The 17,991-nt window shown below is 48.0% G+C and overlaps 4 protein-coding genes across 4 annotated transcripts; 3 read left to right on the top strand and 1 right to left on the bottom strand.

Annotated features, from left to right (window-relative positions):
* Positions 1–2,660: 2,660 nt before the first annotated feature.
* Positions 2,661–6,970, top strand: SODALDRAFT_274309 (synaptojanin-2; the record flags this gene model as incomplete). The annotated part of the gene is made up of 6 exons (XM_028607938.1): positions 2,661–3,325; positions 3,413–4,705; positions 4,810–5,345; positions 5,425–5,534; positions 5,603–5,712; positions 5,770–6,970. 6 exons carry the CDS (start codon positions 2,661–2,663, stop codon positions 6,968–6,970), a joined length of 3,915 nt encoding a protein of 1,304 aa, XP_028467852.1.
* An 877-nt stretch (positions 6,971–7,847) lies between these two features.
* On the top strand, positions 7,848–10,126 carry SODALDRAFT_377927 (hypothetical protein; the record flags this gene model as incomplete). The annotated part of the gene is made up of 7 exons (XM_028614945.1): positions 7,848–8,104; positions 8,176–8,492; positions 8,646–9,141; positions 9,211–9,267; positions 9,495–9,583; positions 9,996–10,021; positions 10,080–10,126. Exons 1-7 carry the CDS (start codon positions 8,069–8,071, stop codon positions 10,124–10,126), a joined length of 1,068 nt encoding a protein of 355 aa, XP_028467851.1. The 5' UTR covers positions 7,848–8,068.
* A 654-nt stretch (positions 10,127–10,780) lies between these two features.
* Positions 10,781–12,678, bottom strand: SODALDRAFT_332202 (14-3-3-like protein). Its single transcript, XM_028611643.1, has 5 exons — positions 12,252–12,678; positions 11,925–11,932; positions 11,474–11,827; positions 11,265–11,352; positions 10,781–11,188 (listed from the first exon to the last, which is right to left on the bottom strand). The coding sequence occupies exons 1-5, from the start codon at positions 12,261–12,263 to the stop codon at positions 10,829–10,831; spliced, it is 822 nt and encodes a 273-aa protein (XP_028467850.1). The 5' UTR covers positions 12,264–12,678; the 3' UTR covers positions 10,781–10,828.
* Positions 12,679–13,486: 808 nt separating this feature from the next.
* On the top strand, positions 13,487–13,902 carry SODALDRAFT_332201 (hypothetical protein). The gene is made up of 2 exons (XM_028611642.1): positions 13,487–13,739; positions 13,827–13,902. The coding sequence occupies exon 1, from the start codon at positions 13,497–13,499 to the stop codon at positions 13,689–13,691; it is 195 nt and encodes a 64-aa protein (XP_028467849.1). The 5' UTR covers positions 13,487–13,496; the 3' UTR covers positions 13,692–13,739; positions 13,827–13,902.
* Positions 13,903–17,991: the final 4,089 nt, after the last annotated feature.

Below are 17,991 nucleotides of genomic sequence, written 5' to 3'. Positions count from 1 at the left end.
AGCTTAATATCTTTATATCTAAGGATAGGAGCCTTATAAGTACCTACCTAAAGCGTTAATAAATTAACCGTAGGTAGTTTAACAGCCGTAAAACGGCCTCGATTATTAAAGATATAGATTAACGATCCTAAGTCTAGGATCGCGTAGTATAATAGCGCTCTGGCTTAGTTAATAGAAAGGGATATCCCTTATTCTTATTATAATCTTAATAGTGTTATCGTACGATAACACGCCACCCCTTAGGTTAGGGGGGCTCCTAGTCTCCCCGTCGCGGTGACGGACAGGTCTTTATAAACTATAGTAGGCGTAGTATTATAGAGTTAATTTTCCTAGACTTCCTCTATCTTATTAGCGGTAATAGCCCCTAAGGCTTCCCGCCTCTTCTATATCGCGGTATCCACGCGGCTTTTAAAACTATAATAATATATCTTCTTTTCCGTAACCTTTATAATATCTTCACGGCCACGCTAGGTATAAGGGCGTATATCCGGCCTTATATACTAATAGCGGTAGTAGTATAGGTGTTTTCGTATATCTTATAAAGCCTCCTTATTACGGGAGGGATAGCCTTTACGGACGCGTTACTATAAGGGCGCTTCTTATTATTATCGTTATTAGTAGTAGTAGTATCCTTAGTATCGGGGAGGTTCCTAAGGGTATTAAAGGTGCCTCTCCCGACTCTAGGCTTTATAGCGGTGGATTATAGGCTTTTTATATTACTAAGAACCGCACATAAAGCCTTTACGAAGTCGTTAATCGTTAGCTTATGTTCCGTAATCTTATCGTAATTATTTACTAGGTAGTTATTACTCTATTCCTAGGCGATAGGTCTAATAGCTTTTAACGCGTCTTCCGCCTAATAGTCCGCGCTTAATAGCTCTATAACGCTTATATATTTATAGTATATTATCGCTATTTCTAGCTTATTATCTAAGCGTTTATATCCTTAGGTATAGCCTTTATAGGCGTAGTATATTATCGGTATAGGACTAAGGCTTCCTTATAGAGGTCTATAGGTATTAGTCCTACGTACGCATATAGGAGGGTAATCTAGGCCCGTGGGTTATTTATGGTATTATTCTATAGCTAAGCGAGGAGGTTATATAATATAGTGTAGATAATTCCTTCAATATAGGAATATACCTTATTAAATTCCTTCTACTACGCGTTATAGTCTGCCTTTTCCTCGCGGTATATGCGGCGGTCTTATAGGTAATACGTACGCCCCTTTTTAAAGAGGTCGTTAATAGACGTGGGTATCCTAGTTAGGGGCTCTTTCGTTACGGCCGTGGCTATAGCCTTACGGCGGGCGGCCGTCTTCTTCTTACCAGTAGCCGTGGTAGCAGCTATAGTAGCCGTGGCTTTTATAGTATCCGTGGCCTTATCGCCCTTTAGCGTGATAGTAGAAGATAGAGTAGCCGTGACGGTAATAGCTATAGCCTCCTCCGCGTTAAGGTCCACGGCGAGGGCTTTATATTTACGAATATTAGGGGGTATAGGTATAGGGAGGAGATAAGCGTTAGCCTCCTTATCGCTTAGCTTTAGATTAAGGTAATTATCCTAGTAGGAGGCTAATTTACCGTGTACGGCGCGCTCCTAAACTACCTAGTCCCTTTAATTAATAAGGGTAATAGCGGCCGCCTTTTATTCGGTGTTAGATACGTTAGAAGATATCTTTATTAGATTATCGTTTATCGGTTAGTTAATTAATAGGTAAATTAATTAATCTCTTAATTACTCTAATTAAGTCAATAGTAATTATTTAAGAGTACTTTTATAAACGTGATTACTTCTTTATAGTAGAATAAGGGTAGCCTTATTAATATCTATCGTTTAGGCGTTATAAACCGGGCTTATAACTATCGCACGTTAAAAGGCACTTAAATAATTAACTTAGTAGAGCAGAAATCTCGTGTGTATGTATTATATTAAGTTATATTTAGAAGAGTCTTTTATACCCTTAATTTAGGTAGTAAAGACTCTATTATAGGTACTATATTATTTAGATCATATCCAGTCTTTTCCGGTATCCACCCTTATTATATCCTGATGCCCGAAGTCCCCGATATCAGGAGCCCTTAGTTATGGAGTGGATCCCCCCTAGATCCCCTATAGACCATATCGTGGTCCTGCCCATGCGATAACAGGTGTTAGAGTATACACACCTTAGGCACTAAATTAGGCACTAGTAGTCTGGTAAGGCGCTGTTATCAGCAGCTGCAGCGGAGACCGAACGTCATAACCACCACCAAACCCCGACTGACCACCACCATCAATCACACTCCCAACGTCGCGTGGCATTAACCACGCCGCAACAACACCCATAGCCACAGACATCCCATACAGTATCCAGCCTGCAGCCAAACCGCGTATCACCGTAAATGCGCCGCCACTGTTCACTTTAACTTGTGTTCTCGGGTGCGTTTTCGGGGTACTAAGCCGTCATCTCCACCAGCGCCATCGAAGACGCCCATCCTTGATCCGAGAGTACGAAGTAGATTTCAATCGCTCAACTTCGCTCGTCCTGACACCCTCAACCCGACAGATGATCCGACAGATAATCCCATGACCTTTCTACAAACCGGAAGTCGTCTCGTATCCCACCGTTTCTGGGACATGCTTCTCCCCTAAATCCTCCAGTCCTCGCGCGACATTCACAAATGGACTACTCGGCAACTGCGCCTTGGTCTGGCCAGACTCTGGCGCCCGAGAAGTCTAGCAAGCTATATATACGCGACTATCCTCACAGGTCCGTTGCCATTGTCACCTCCACCCATGCCCTCATATTTCGACACAGCGCCTCGACCTCCAGCGACGGTCACGGTTATGGAGGGAACGGCTACCAGTCGTCTCCCGTGCCAGGCGGTCGCTCCCGCGGCCCGGGAGCAGACGCAACCGTGTCCAAGTGTATTGTCGAATTCACGCCAAGATCCGAAAACACCTTGTCCGACTACCGCCCCTTGATATCACGTCCCATCTTTGGGACGTTAGGCTTGATATCCGTCGATGGGGACGTGTTCATTTCCGTCATCAGCCATGCCACCAGGGTGGCCACCTTGCGACCCGGCGAGACAGTGGAAAAAATAGCAAGCGTGTCGTTCTTCTGCCTGAACAGCGACCGTTGGGACGATGTCGTCGCGGTGGAGAGCTTGGATCCCGAATGGTCGGATGCCGCTTCTACTTTCCCTCCGTCACCCTACGGGCAGAATCTGAGCCGACGAGAGGTCACCCTAGAACACCCCTGCCAGGATCTCCGGAAGCTCCTGGGCAACGGGACCTTCTACTACAGCACCGACTTTGACCTGACAAACAGGTTGCAGGACCGGTAAGCTGGCGGGGCTGCTGTTTCTTTCTCTCGTTTATTCTCTTTGGTAGTAATCCGTACTCTTCAAGTGCTGACTGGGTGTGGTAGGCCCATCAACTCAACGAGTTTCGAGATTGACAACTTTGACGATTCTTTCCTCTGGAATTCCTTCATGATCAGCCCTTTAGTGCAGTTCAGATCCCGGTTGATCCACACCGAGAGGGAAGCCCTCGACTCGTCGAGAATCTTGACGTCTGCCATCCGGGGCTTTTGCCGTACCATGGCCATTCCCCAGACCAGCGCCCCTCTTAGGACCTCCACAACCGGCTTGCCTTCGTACCTGACCGTCATATCGAGACTGTCTTGTCGGAGAGCCGGCACCAGGTTCAATGCTCGTGGCATAGATGACGACGGCAACGTCGCCAACTTTGTAGAGACCGAGACTCTCTACTGGAGTCCTAGGGGCACGCTCTTCTCGTACGGCCAAGTGCGTGGATCCGTCCCGGTCTTCTGGGAACAGGCCGCAGACCTACTCCCCGGCAAACAGAACATTACCATCACCAGGTCGCCCGAAGGTACACAGCCTGCTTTCAACAAGCATTTCGAGGAGCTCGAGCACGCTTACGGCGCTGTCCACGTCATCAATCTGCTCAGCGCAGAGAAGCCCGGAGAGGCGCAGCTCAGCAGGCTATACCACCGTGCCGTCCAGTACTGCCCCCTGAGCGAAGTGGGCCCCAACACTTCGAGAGACCATGCCCTGCTCCGAGAAACGAATTATGACTTCCACGCCGAGACGAGAGGGGCCGCTGGATATGAAGCCGCGCGAGAGATCGGGAGGTACATTGAGAACTCGACCGATTCGTTCGCTTACTTCCTGGCCGAGGAAACAGATGACCCGAGCGATGATGTGAGCGTCTCCGAGGGACACGGCCGAATGGTGGTCGTGCTCGAGCAAGAAGGGGTCTTCCGCACCAACTGTCTCGACTGCCTGGACAGGACGAACCTCATCCAGACCATGATATCCCAGATGGCAGGAGAATCGTTCTTGGCCCAGAGGGGAGAATATGCGACTGCAGACTTTTGGATGCGGCATTCGACCCTGTGGGCGGATAACGGAGATGCGCTGTCCAAAATCTATGCCGGAACGGGTGCGCTCAAGTCGTCGTATACCCGGCACGGGAAAATGTCCTTGGCAGGTGCTGTGGCCGACATGCGCAAGTCTATGCAGCGACTATACCATAACAACTTTACCGATGCCGCGAAACAAACGACCATCGACCGTCTGCTTGGTCGGTTGGTTAACCAAGTGCCGGTTCTCCTATTTGATCCCATCAGTGACTATGTCACCATGGAGCTCAACAAGAGGAGTTTCGAGTTTTCATCCTCCAAAGAAATAACGATGTAAGTAGTGGCTCGCGTTTCCCTTTTTCCTGCGCTTTTTATTTTTATTTTTATATCCAACTTTTCTCCCCGTGCTTGCTTGCGGTTGCTAATGTGGCCGAAAGGTGGGTTGGGACATTCAACTTGAACGGACGAACAGAGGGCATAGACACGGATCTTACAGCATGGCTGTGTCCTGAAGAGTTGGGATCTTGCCAACCTGAAATCGTCGCGGTCGGCTTCCAGGAAATTGTAGAGCTCAGCCCGCAGCAGATCATGAACAGTGATCCCACGAGGAAGCAGCTGTGGGGGAAGGCTGTGAAGCGAACGCTTAATGCTCACTACCAACAGAAAGGCGGGGAGCGTTATGTTCTGCTTCGGAGCGGACAGCTCGTCGGCGCCGCCTTGTGCATCTTCGTCAAGGCTTCGGCTCTGGGACAGATCAAGAATGTCGAGGGCAGTGTCAAGAAGACAGGACTGTCTGGGATGGCTGGCAACAAGGGCGCGGTTGCTATTCGGTTTGACTATGCGAGTACTCCCATCTGTTTTGTCACGGCGCATCTGGCCGCCGGCTTCGCCAACTACGACGAGAGAAACAGGGACTACGCCACCATACACCATGGTCTGCGGTTCCAGCGCAACCGAAGCATTGATGACCACGGTACGCCTTTATTTTGCATACTATCCGGGCCTTTCCTTCTCATAAGACGCGGACTAACCAACTTTCTGTACAATTCTAGATACTGTGGTTTGGCTCGGCGACTTCAATTACCGCATCGGCCTCGGCCCCGAAGTAGCTCGAGCTCTTGTGAAGAAGGGGGACCTGTCAACCCTGTACGAGAATGACCAGGTGAGATAATTTCGATCTTACGGGCTAAAGGTAAATGGACTGGACTGGCGATGTTGATGTTGTCGCAGCTGAACCTCCAAATGGTTGCGGGATTGGCTTTCCCGTTCTATTCCGAAGCTCGCATTACGTTCCCCCCAACATATAAGTTCGATGTGGGGACCGACAACTACGATACATCGTGAGTAAACAACGGCAGGTTGGAAACCGGGTTGTCGCCATGCTCACATCCTTCTAGGGAAAAGGCACGAATACCCGCGTGGACGGACCGAATTTTGCGAAAGGGACAGAATTTACGCCAAATCGCGTACAACTCGGCTCCGTTGAAATTCTCGGATCATCGGCCGGTGTATGCAATATTCCAATGCACGGTGAATATCATCGACGAGGCCCTCCGAGAGCGTATCAGCCAGGAGCTATATCAGCGGCGGAGGACCGAAGTGGGCGATTCAACCCACCTGGACACGGACGACACGGAAGACGAGGATCTCATCGGGTATGATGCCATTGAGCCCGGCCTGCCACCTGCAAGTTCGGATCGGCAGAAATGGTGGCTGGACAATAGACAGCCTGCGAGGGCCGACATCAAACCGCCCCGAGCTTTAGATGGTCAGGCAGTGGTATTAAACCCGAACCGGCCATCCAATCCATTCAGTCCAACTTCGGAGGCCGACTGGGTGACAGTACCGAGATCGAGAGTGGATTCATTTTCGACGACTCTGTCGACATCGCCATTCGAGTACGTCCCCGCCCCTCATGATCTCCTGACGCCGTCGACATCGAATCCAGCAGCGCGCAAGCTGCCGCCCGCTTTTGACGCATCCACGCTGCCCACCAGAGCCGGGCGTCTACACATCAGAGACGATACAGCGTCAGCGGAGTCGCCCACGAGTGGCACTCCTCCACCTCCGCCCCCTCCTCGGAGGCAAACAGGAGCTACTGCGAGCGCAATGAGTGCGGCACAGTCTCCTGCCTCCAACATGTCTTTCAACAAGGTGGCGCCGGCTCCAGCACCCCCGCCGCGGCCTTCGTCGGCTTTATCTGAGCTGTCCCAGCTTTCGCCCCATTCGAAGCATAAACCGGCACCGCCAATCGCGAGGAAACCCCTGCACCTCGCATCCGCATCGTCAATGGACCATTCACCAGTAGCCATCCATCGCACAGGTCCTGGACCAGAAGGCGATGCCAAGCCGCAACCTCCGGCCAGGGCGTCCACGGGATTTCCAAATCCCAACGGCGGCGACCGGACTCGGCCGTTGCCTGCCCGGAACATAGTGGGGGGGTCTGTGGGCAAACGAGCGCCAGCAGCACCTCCTAAACCCTTGGCAATAGCACGAGGACAGAAACAGGGACCGGTCGATCTGTTAGACTCTTTGGAGGATGAAGGACCTCGTGACTTGGATAGCTGGGAGACTTTGACGCCGGCACATAAAGCATAAAAGGGGAAAAGCCTGGCAACCCTATGACTTTGCAGCGCGTTTATTTTTGGGTTGATGTGACATGGTAGATGATGGACGACTCAACGACTACATTCTTGCAGGCGATGCAGGGGACAAGACACGGGATGGGATCTGATGAAAAAAGGTTTGAACAGGATTGCGCCGCCCGAGATGAAACAAAGATTTTGCTATCTTGGCGTTAAGAATGAAGCTTTTCTGCACGTCATGAACCTGAACAGGTGTAGGGGTTGGCTTCCCCCGGATTTCTAGAGTTGCTCCGTATTGCAGCGAAGACGATCTAACGGGTAGAAGAAAAAAAGTTGGGATGGAAGCAACCAGGAGGCCTAGTCAGATAAGCCGCCGAGGAATAGACGAGAACCCGTCTCTCGAAGTTTGATGATGGATGTGTTGGGATGTCGTTTGGGACGCGGGAGGGGGGTTGAGGGGGTCAGAAGCCAATCGGGTGGCTTTTCCCTTAGCTTCACGTCAGAGACGGAAACCGCAACCACAAGGGGGGGGGTTCCAGACCAACCTGCAGGACACTCACTACACCACCTGCGGCTTGAAAAGGTTCACATGCTGTCAAGATACTTCCTTGCCTTCCCTACAGGTACTTACCTGGTAGGTACCTAAGGTACCTTAAACAACTCGAGGCAATGATTTAACTATCATGGTACTTTTAAATTCGACTTTCAAAACTTTACAAGAACACGCCTCGTGTGCCTCTACGACGTAATTCACAAGTGTACTTACCACTCCTTAGGTAGGTTTCTTATACCTTGATGACCTGTGATCTGCCTGCCCCTAGGTACCTGGATACCTCATATATTCCCTGTCAGATGCCATACTCCATAGGTACAACAATCACTACGCCTTTGCTGGGAAAAGGTCAGACACCGGACCGACCTTACATATGTCCTCAAGACGATCACCCCTTGCCCACCCCGTCGTCTATGAGACGTCTCTCTCTTTCCATATTGAATGACCAGAGGAACAACATCTAGCCTTATCTGCTGGTAGATATCGTTTCCTCCCGTCCCATTATATCTCACCCTGTTGCTGTACTCGGCTAAATATTTGGCAATATCTTTACGAAGTATGGGTTCTCGAAATTACCATCACTTGACTCAACAAGTTCGCCCAAAAGAACCAGCCGCTAGTTAGCATTGAAATCAGTGATTCATTGCCTCGTCAACTTCATTTAGGTGGCTAGCCGAGATATGGTCCTCGGGCGCACCCTTACACCGACAGCTCATCAATATACGGAGTCGCTGGTTTTGGATATCATTCTGGGTCACTTTGCATGGGCAACATTCACCGGTCTTACGACTGCACACTTACAATTCCGAGAGCTCAGTTATCTTGGCTGGTTCGATCGACATGCAAGCGGCCATCGTCTGTCCACGAAGCTCACCCACTCGACGAAAGCCCAATTCGCATACCCCCTATTGGCGGTGCTCCTCTTCCAGAAGCTCCATGACGGCATCTGCATCTTCCTCGGGGTCCCTCATATATTGACTCGGTCATAATCATCCAGGCGTGGCGCACATTCTTCTAAACATGGGACTGAAACATTCCGGATCTCCAAACTTGCAACACCCTTATTCAACTTCAAGAACCCTCATCTTCTATCGGCCTCCTAGGGCGCAATGAACCACCCCGTGTGTCTGGGCAGTTCTGTTGCCCATTTCACAACAACACCAACAACAGACCGATACAGGGACACCTTCGCCTCGGGTCTGTCCCCTAACCGCCGTTCAGACATCCTCGCCTTGCCCTTGTCAGCTACTCTGATCTCTCCCAAGCGCCGCATGAGAATCGATGCCTGGCGCCACGAAATTGCCTTATCTGCCGCCGAGTGCAGCTGTGCGACAAGATCTCTACCGTCCCTAGCTGCTCAGCGGGGTGGTGATAAAGGCTTGGGTTCCGTCTTCCGGAAGAGATACCCACAGAATATTGCGGTCGATGGTTGTACAAGAAGCATTGACGGCATCTACACATATATCGGCGACAACCAACCAAGCCACTCGATCTCTTCAGGAGAAATGGAAAATATGCAGGCCCGAGGTCACTCATTCCCTGTCTGCCATACCTGCGCACGTCTGGGTGCTCCGGCCTTTATGGCCGAAAACACGGGGAATAAAAGCAGCAGTTTACACCTCCCTGGCAATGTTCTTCCTAAGATCCTGCACAAAATTACCCGCTGCCTTTCATTCTTAGCAAGAACAAAGCATACACAGGACAGTCTGGATGAGGGCTGCATTAAGCCCAGAAAAGACCACAACTCCAGGGCAAGCGTGAGCGATAATACTCTTGCCCTTACATCCTCCCTCCCGGAACATATTCGACTTCGCTTCTAGGCATAAAAGCAAAGCAGAACGAAAACAAGGATAACGAAGGGATATATATAGTGGAGGAAGAATGAACCATATAACCACAAAGATACTCTTAATAAGGTACGCTTGGCCCAGGGCCCTAGTCTGTCCCGAGCCAGCAGCGAGTTACAGGACTGCACTTCTGCCAGGCCCTGTCTATGCCACGTAAATTCCAAAGAGCATGCTTTGAACAGCATAGAAAAGCTTTGACCTACCGCACAAAGGCCGATGCTCATGCGTAGTGTTATGGTGGGCAGCTAGGCGTTGCGCCGGACTATTAAGAAGAGAGCCGCAACGAACAGTGGATGCACTTTAAGCAGCCAAATGCCTTGGTTGCTGTGCAAAGAACCATGGAGCCCTTATAATAGGCCCGAAAGACCAATGTCTGCGACGATAGTCGTTTTTATATCTTTGCCTGGTGTTCAATATAGGGACGATACGTAAAGCAAACGAGGTCTGAAGATTACGAAATCATAGCTCTTTCAGGGTAATACAATGCAGTGGAATGTATATCCCCAGGGGAAGAAAGCCTGCTGCCCTTGTATGAACGATCGTGGGGCTTGATATCAGCTATAGGGCCAATCAAACGACCTACATCAATGGGCAAATATCTGCTATATTATATACTCAACCACTGGGAGTGTTCTCAGAGACCATCACGTAATCGGTCGGTTCAGTCGGTGTCTCAGTCAGTCTGCACCTGAGTTACTATACACTGCAGACAGATTCGTGAGCGCATCTCACCGAGCACCAGTTACCATCGCCTTTCGGCCCGCACTAAATGGATGTGGTGTCTTTATGTCTTTTTTGGTCTTTAGGGACGTAATTGACATGGGCCGAAGCCATTGGGGTAAAAGCAACACTCCTCCCCTCCGAGGTCGCGTGACTAAACCACTAATACGAGAACCGAACAAAAACATCATAGGAAAATGGGGATACAAAAGCATTGGGATGAGCCGAAACCTGCAGGCAAGGGGTGTAGGGCAAAAGGGGAAGGGGAAGAGGGAAGAGAGGTGAATTGGGAGGTCGAATGAAATATTCTGAGGCCGTGAAAAGGAAAGAGAGTACATTGCAGGTGGAACAGGAGACGGGACACAAAAAAGAAAGTGGAGATATTGCCCTGGGATGACATGGCTCTTCGGTCGACATGTGCCAGATAAGAAGAAGCTTCTTCCAAGAACGTTCTCCCCCCAAATTTGCGCACCAGTTAGCTCCAAATCCACGCCAATACATTTTCCTTCCTTCAGACCACATCCCTATTCCATGCATGCCCTGTGCACCGAAGTACTAGAACGAGTCGTATGTATCAACCCGATAGCCTCGGGCAAGTGCATCCCCTCGCAGTGTACAAAACTGTACGCATTTTTCGGGAGCAACTACATCGTCAAGCCCCATCTCGTGAGGACGTAGCCAAGAGAGAGGGAAAAAAAAAGGGGGGGGGCGGGGGGGGTTTGTGATATCAAGCAATCGTCACACCAGCGACTTAGGAGGCAGCAGCGGGTTGTTCCTCAGCCTTAGGCTCCTCGGCCTTGGGTTCCTCCTCCTTCTTTTCCGCCTCGGGTTGACCGGCGGCAGCAGCACCCTCAGGCTCGCCGGAGTCGGACGAGGTCCAGAGAGTAAGGTTATCGCGGAGCAGCTGCATGATGAGCGTGCTGTCGCGGTAAGACTCCTCGGACAAAGAGTCAAGCTCGGCGATGGCATCATCGAAAGCCTGCTTGGCGAGGTGGCAAGCACGGTCGGGCGAGTTGAGAATCTCGTAGTAGAAGACGGAGAAGTTGAGGGCCAGGCCAAGGCGGATGGGGTGAGTGGGCGTCAGCTCAGTCTGGGCAACGTCGGTAGCGCTCTGCGAGTGAGAGAAAAAAGGCCGAGTCAGTCAAACCAGTTCCTACATCATCAATTGATCCATGTAGATGGCGTACCTTGTACGCCTCGTGAGCCGAAGTAGCGGCATTCTTGCGCTTCTCACCGGAGGCAAACTCGGCCAGGTAGCGGTGATAATCTCCCTTCCTACAGCACGGCAAGAAAAAAAAGAGGGTCAGCGGGCTTGTACAACCAAGTATATATAGTAAAAGAAAGGACAGAAGGGGGAATGACAAGCAAAGAGCGAGTCGATATGAAGGACACATACATCTTGTGATAGAAGACCTTGGACTCGCCGGTCTGGGCGTTGGGGATCAGGCTCTCATCGAGGACGTCAAGAACATCCTGGCAGACCTGCTCGAGCTCCGTCTCGATCTTGGAGCGGTATTCGCGGATGATGGTGACGTGCTTCTCCGAGCCCTTGCTCTCCTCCTTCTGCTCAATGGAGGAGATGATGCGCCACGAAGCACGACGAGTACCGACGACGTTCTTGTAGGCGACGCTGAGGAGGTTACGCTCGTCGACGGTGAGCTCACCGCCCAGCTTGGCGACCTCCTTCATGTAGCCGACCATTTCATCGTAGCGCTCGGCCTGCTCGCAGAGGCGAGCGAGGAAAGTCTTGCTATTACGTGTGTAAAAAAACCCAAGGTCAGTAGCGCGTCGGACGAGGGGTGGGGACCTAGACGATAGGTGTAAGGGGCAGGCAAATCGCAGCAAACCTCTCGCGCTGGAGGAGGGGTAAATGTCAGCACACATCGTTCAAAGCGATCGTTCCAATAGAATAAAGCCTCCCCTCCAGGCAGAATTAGCCAAGGGACGGGGCTAAAGGATAGAATTCAGGGAGTACAAGACGTTCGAAATCGAGGGGTTGGGGAAGATGGCGGAGTGGATGTATAAGGCGTTCGCAGAAAGCCCATATGCGCATGATACAGGTGAGGGGAGTAGAAGGCATCACGACGAGAGGAAGCAGGCGCGAAGAGCCTGATCAGGTAACAAAAAAAAACAGAGCAAAAACACGGGGAAAAGTTCATGTGGCTGGAACTTACGTCGTTAGACATGTTCGGCTTGGCTATGGAAATGAAAGTGCGGGACAAGTGTTGACGTTCGGAAAGGGGGTTGAGAATATGGACACTGTCGGTAACACGGAGTGTTGGTGTGTCAGGTCAAGATTTTACGGTTGTTGGGAAGTGGAGTGAAGTTGTGAAAGTGATGGCGATAGTGGTGTTTTGTTCGGGGAAAAAGAAATGAGGAAAACTTGCGCGGGTGGGTGGAGGAAAGAAAGAAGGGTGAGGCAGAAAAGGGCAATCAGGTGCAGTAGCGCTGGTCAGAGTGGTCGAGGCAGTAAAAAGTCGGGGCATGTGTGACGGAAGGGAAAGTACAGGGTTTTTAGGAGGGGAGGGGTCGTGGGTGGAAGTCACTAAACAAAAATAAGAGGGAAGTTGCACGCGTTGGTGAAGAATTATGGGTTATCGGGTTGCTCGTTCGTTCTTTCCTTCTTTCCTTCTTTCGGCTTCTTTGGCCCAGCACCCAGCACCCAGCACCCAGCACAACATCTCTCCTCATATTATAATAGGGGCTTGCTCTAGACGGGTTTATTTTGGCAGTGCACCACCCGGTCTGGTCTGAGGGTAATCGCGCACTGGTCCCCAGTCAGTGCTAAGAAACAATAATACTCTACAAAGTAGCTTATTACGATACTAATGTAAAAAAGTACGAAGTACGGATACGGTGTATTATTACCTTCTCCCTGCTATCTCTTCACTCCGTACGGATACGAAGTAGAGGTCTCTTTGTAGGTACCTCGTAATGACTACCAAGGTACTACCCAAAGAGAACGTCTGAAGGACCAAGGAGAGGGGAGAGAGTGGGGGAAATGGGATATGAGGTGGGGTCGCGAGGCCCGGGGAGACCGGCGCCCGGGACTGGGACTGGGTGCTGGGCAGCGGTGTTGGGGGCTCCTCCCACGCCGTCATTCTGGGGCCTGTGCTGGCTCCGCCGGCAAGGGCACCTGAGCATCTACGAATAATAAGAGATTGACCAGAGAGACCTAAGCGCGGGACAGGGCACAGGGGCCAGACCGTTCAGTTTGAGATGACCAATTTGCCAACACACCACACGCTGCCGGCAGAACCAGCAAGAAAGGGAACCCCCAAGCATGTTCATTCTCTTATTAAGGGAGGGGAAGTCATTAGAGTTTATCATGGTCACTACCTAAGTCCTAAGGTACCTAGGTAGGTACTTATACGCTCTGAGTCGTTTTAAGAGTACACAAACATAAATGCCTGCCTTGAATGTACGAAGTATTACCTAGGCCTTGCCCAAGTGGTCGTGTCCAAGAAGTAATTATGAAGTATTCTGATGTCTTTCCACCTCGGTGGAGGGGAGGGGCTTTGCTTGCCACTGCCAATGTCCACTTCAAGCCAGACCGCCTCACTAAGAAGATGGCGTGGGTGGGACTGTCCGGGTCACATGATTACCTTATATAGTCCGCACGTAGTGCGGATATCGAAGTACCCCGTTATTCGCACATTTCCCTGCACGAAGTAGGTAGTTTTGGTATTTTAGCCATTCCTTGTTTGCTGTGAGTTTCTCTGTGAAGTACTCATAATAGTCTCTCTCACCATATTCATTTGTTCTTTTCTGGTCCCAGGTTGAGGAGAGGGGACAAAAGTTTTCTGCTTGGCTTCCCTCGTCATACTTCACGTGACGAATCAGCCCCACATGTCCGAGGTCTCCGGGGTGGCGGCCTATCTCATCGTCATCGTACCTACTTCGTACTTCAGTGTCAGCCCTGATGATGTATAAAATAAGGCCTCTCCGACCGTTTTCGGCTTGTTGATGAGCTAGATATTCTTAATTCGAATTCCGGGCTTGCTTATCCGTGGTGAACCCACGGCGAGTCCACAATGTGGCGCATTGTCATCCGTAAAAGTAGTTGGGTGGTCCTGCGTATGCTGTTGGATTGACGGGCGTGTGATCCGGCCGGAGCAGAGATTCAATAGATATATGATTGTATTCGTTACATAAAGGAAAGAAGAATAGGAAGGTGTGGGTATTCTAAATATATCTACCCCTTTTCCACGCGAGGAATATAGGGCTAGTCCAGCTAATAGAAACACAGAAAACAGGCTCACGTGTTTTAAGTGCGATACACCCCTTAATTACTATAAAAGTTATATATCCTTTAAAGTCGAGTTAAAAGGCAGGTAAGGAAGCTATAAAATAAGAAAGAATAATAATAATAGTAGTAAATAATAAAGGAAAGTGCTATTTAAAGTAATTAGTAGATAAGGGAGGTGCCGGATATAAATAAAAGGGTTTTCAGGCTCTTTATAGCCTTCTTTTCCCTCTTATAACTACGATTCTATTTTTTAACGATTTTTCGTGGATTTTATGCCTCGCCTAATTTTCGGACTTTTTTTTCTTCTCTTCCCTCCTTAAATAGCCACTCTTCGTCCCTTAAACATGCTATAGTAAGTTACCGGAGCTCTGATTCTTAATATAGGTGCTAATAGTGCTTATTTAGGCCCCCTTAACCGGTGCGTCCAGTGCTAAGGTCGCTAGTACTAGTCTAACTAAGCCTTCCGGTATAACTAAGACCCCCGGTAAAAAGCCTAATATAAGTACTTTAGTCCCTTAGCTTTATACTTTTGTTTATAGCCGTAAGGCTCCGGTTACTACTAGTTTAGTAGACTCCTAAAAAGCCTACTAAGAAATCGATTAAGGCCCCCGATCTAAATTTTATACCGGTCCCCTTTAATCCTCCTTATATATAATACGTAAAAGGTATTTATTCGGGTAAATAAAGCTCGTAAAACTATTACGTCACCGTCGAAAGGCGCTTAAACAGTTACCGTAAGTGTTATAACGGTAACTATATATACTCCTAGATATAAGTTTCCACCCCTTAGTTATCGAGATTTACGACCGTGGATAAAAGCTCCGGTTTAAATCCGGATTAAGGATCCGTGCTCCGGTACGATTCTATTTACTAATAACCGATCCTAGTTATATTAGTATACTTTCTTTTATTAAGATACTAGTTAATATAGTGTCTATTCGTAAGATTAGAGCAGGATCTACTAATAAGGACTATAAGGTGCGTTTTTATCGTTTTATTCCTTAACTCGAGTGCTCCGGCTAATATTTCCGGCGTAGTTTTTAGCTAAGTTAAAGCAGTATATTAAGTAGCAGGTTAAATACCTAGAGGAGGATAATACTAAGCGCTTTTTTAATAAAAAGGAGCTTAAATACATGGCGGGCCCTGGCGAGGAGGGCTTAACTAAGCCTAGTTTCTCGGCTTATTTCGAAAGTTTAGTGGAGGAGGTAGTAGCTTATCGCCTCGGCGACTAGCTTTAGTAGTAACAGTAATAGTAAAATATTACTCCCGTCGTGTTCTCCGGAGCCCCTTAAGGGGAGGTTATCGCGCCGGTCGTTAAGAATAGCGCGGGTGGTAGTGGTGACTCGGGTAGCGGTATAGTTTTCGCGCCGGTTACTCCTAATAGAGTATAGTAATAGCTTTTATATTCGCCGGCTAGTAGTATTCCGAGTTTTACTTTTAGGGTACAGGGTTTTAGTTTTTTAGCTTAAGTGTTAGGGCTAGTACTATAAAGAGATACTACTTTTGCTTTTACCCTAATTTTACTATTCCGCCGGCGCGCAGTGCGCCTCCGGCGCTTAATTTTTAACTTTAACTTCTCTAGTCTACCCCCTCCGTGCACTTATTATATTAAGATATACGCGGAAGCTCTCGAACTTTTATCGTGGGAATACCTTCGTTAATCCGTCTACCGGTATAAGGCTCGTAGCTAAATAAACCACCCTAAAGGTCCCTTTACCGTTTTCCTGTTAAACCTATAAGCGTTAAATATCTATATATCTAAGCCGGGTTTCGATCCTATAGCCGTTATCCACTATAAGCCTAATTATTTAAGTGTTATCGTAATTAATATTCTAAGGGGATTCGAGGTTAAAGCGTATCTCTACGAATAAGTGCTTTAATCCAATTATTTCCTTCGCGACTTACTCTAGAGCGAGCAGCTCTACTTCGGTTATAAACGTAATAACGGTTACTTACCTTATTACTTTCCACACCACTAGACCTTTAAATAGGCTAATAAGATAGCCTTAGGAAGATCGTCGTGTATCGATATTATTAGTAAAAGAGGCGTTGCTCGCGATTACTATAGCCTATACATTAGTACTCGATCCGTACTAAATCGAGAGGTCCCTAGTTATATATAAGTAATGGATAGCTTAGTCCGCTGCCTTATAATACTCCGGGGAGGGGTTTCTAAGAAAGCGGGAAAGAATAGATACCGTAAAGGCTATATTAGGACGTATTATAACTACTATATATAGTAATAATCCGACCTTTTCCTAGTATGATTTAACCTCTTAAGCCGTGGCCTCGTCTTCTCTCTTCCGGTATTCTATAATAGGAACTAGTATCGCCAGGTATATATTAGTAGTATCTAAATTAAATCTAGCTACGATCTTCTTAATATATAAGTCGTGACTAAGTAGAACCTTACGCCGGGGGCGATCTCGCGTAATCTTAATCCCTAGGAATTATTCTACGTTACTTTTTTCTAACACTTCGAACCTCTTTCTAATACCGTTAATAATCCTAAGGGCGTTTATAGCCGTATTCTTATGAAATAAAACGAGGATATCATCTATAAAAAAGATAATAAACGTATCTCGAGCTACTATATAGAATAGGTATAGCTCTTCTTTACTAGCCTTTATCCCTAGATCCGATAACGTCGCTATAAAGATCTAGAACTATAATCGAGGTAAATCTCGTAAGCCGTAGAATACTTTATCTAGCTCTAAGCACTTATCTAGCTGCTTAAACCTATCTAGAAGCTTATATATAACGGGCGTTCCTATTCTATTCCTCTCGGCATTAATAAAGGCGTTAACGATATCCAGTTACTTAATCTCTAGGTTAAATTAAGCGGCTAAAGCTATAATAATATGAAAAAACCTTATAGCGAGCGTTACTACGTAGGTTCCCTTAATCGTTAAGCTTTCCTAGAGATCCCCTCGGATATATAGCCTTACCTTATATCTCTTAAGATACCCGCCTTAGTTAAACTTATAGATGAATACCTATTTAAGTAGAAGAGGCTTAGACTTCGCCGCTACGCTATTAATTTCCCTCTATATACGTTTCTTAATAAGCTTATTAACCTCTTTCTACGCCGTTTCCTTAAAATAGTCGCGTATAGGGTGGTTATAAAGCTCTCTCTAATACCTTAGTATAGCCTTTAGGTGGTCGCGATAAACCCTATCGTCGAGTAAGGATTTTGGTGTCGAATCCTCTATAGCTTTCGAATAAACTTTTGTTTTTATATCGGCTACTCCGAATATCACTAAGTAAAAGGATAGGAGCCCTTATATCTTATCGTCGCGCACTTCTTATTAATTAGACAGGAAGAACGTTTACATTAAGGGCACTTCTGGCTCTACTACGTATATCCGTGGATTAATCCGAATAGTCTTCCCCTAAGTATATCGATCTATAATTCGGGCGTTAACCCTTATTATATTCTTAACCTATATACTCCGCTTATATTAGTGCGTGGTTACCTTAGAGTTAATATTAGCTCGAGATCTAGACGTTAAGGGCTAGTTAATACCGTGACCCAGATTAGGAGTAGCTAGTTCTTATACCTTAGTCTACGTACTCCTCGCTCCTCCTTAGTACTCTGGATAATCTATATTAAGATCTAGTATATATAGCTTTAGCGTATTAATAGCAGTATCTCCTTCGGGTGC

Source organism: Sodiomyces alkalinus (genome assembly GCF_003711515.1).
Source record: "Sodiomyces alkalinus F11 unplaced genomic scaffold SODALscaffold_3, whole genome shotgun sequence".
Taxonomy (NCBI): Eukaryota; Fungi; Ascomycota; class Sordariomycetes; order Glomerellales; family Plectosphaerellaceae; genus Sodiomyces; species Sodiomyces alkalinus.
The sequence above is the reverse complement of the archived record's forward strand: the minus strand, read 5'-3'. Positions and strand labels throughout refer to the sequence as shown.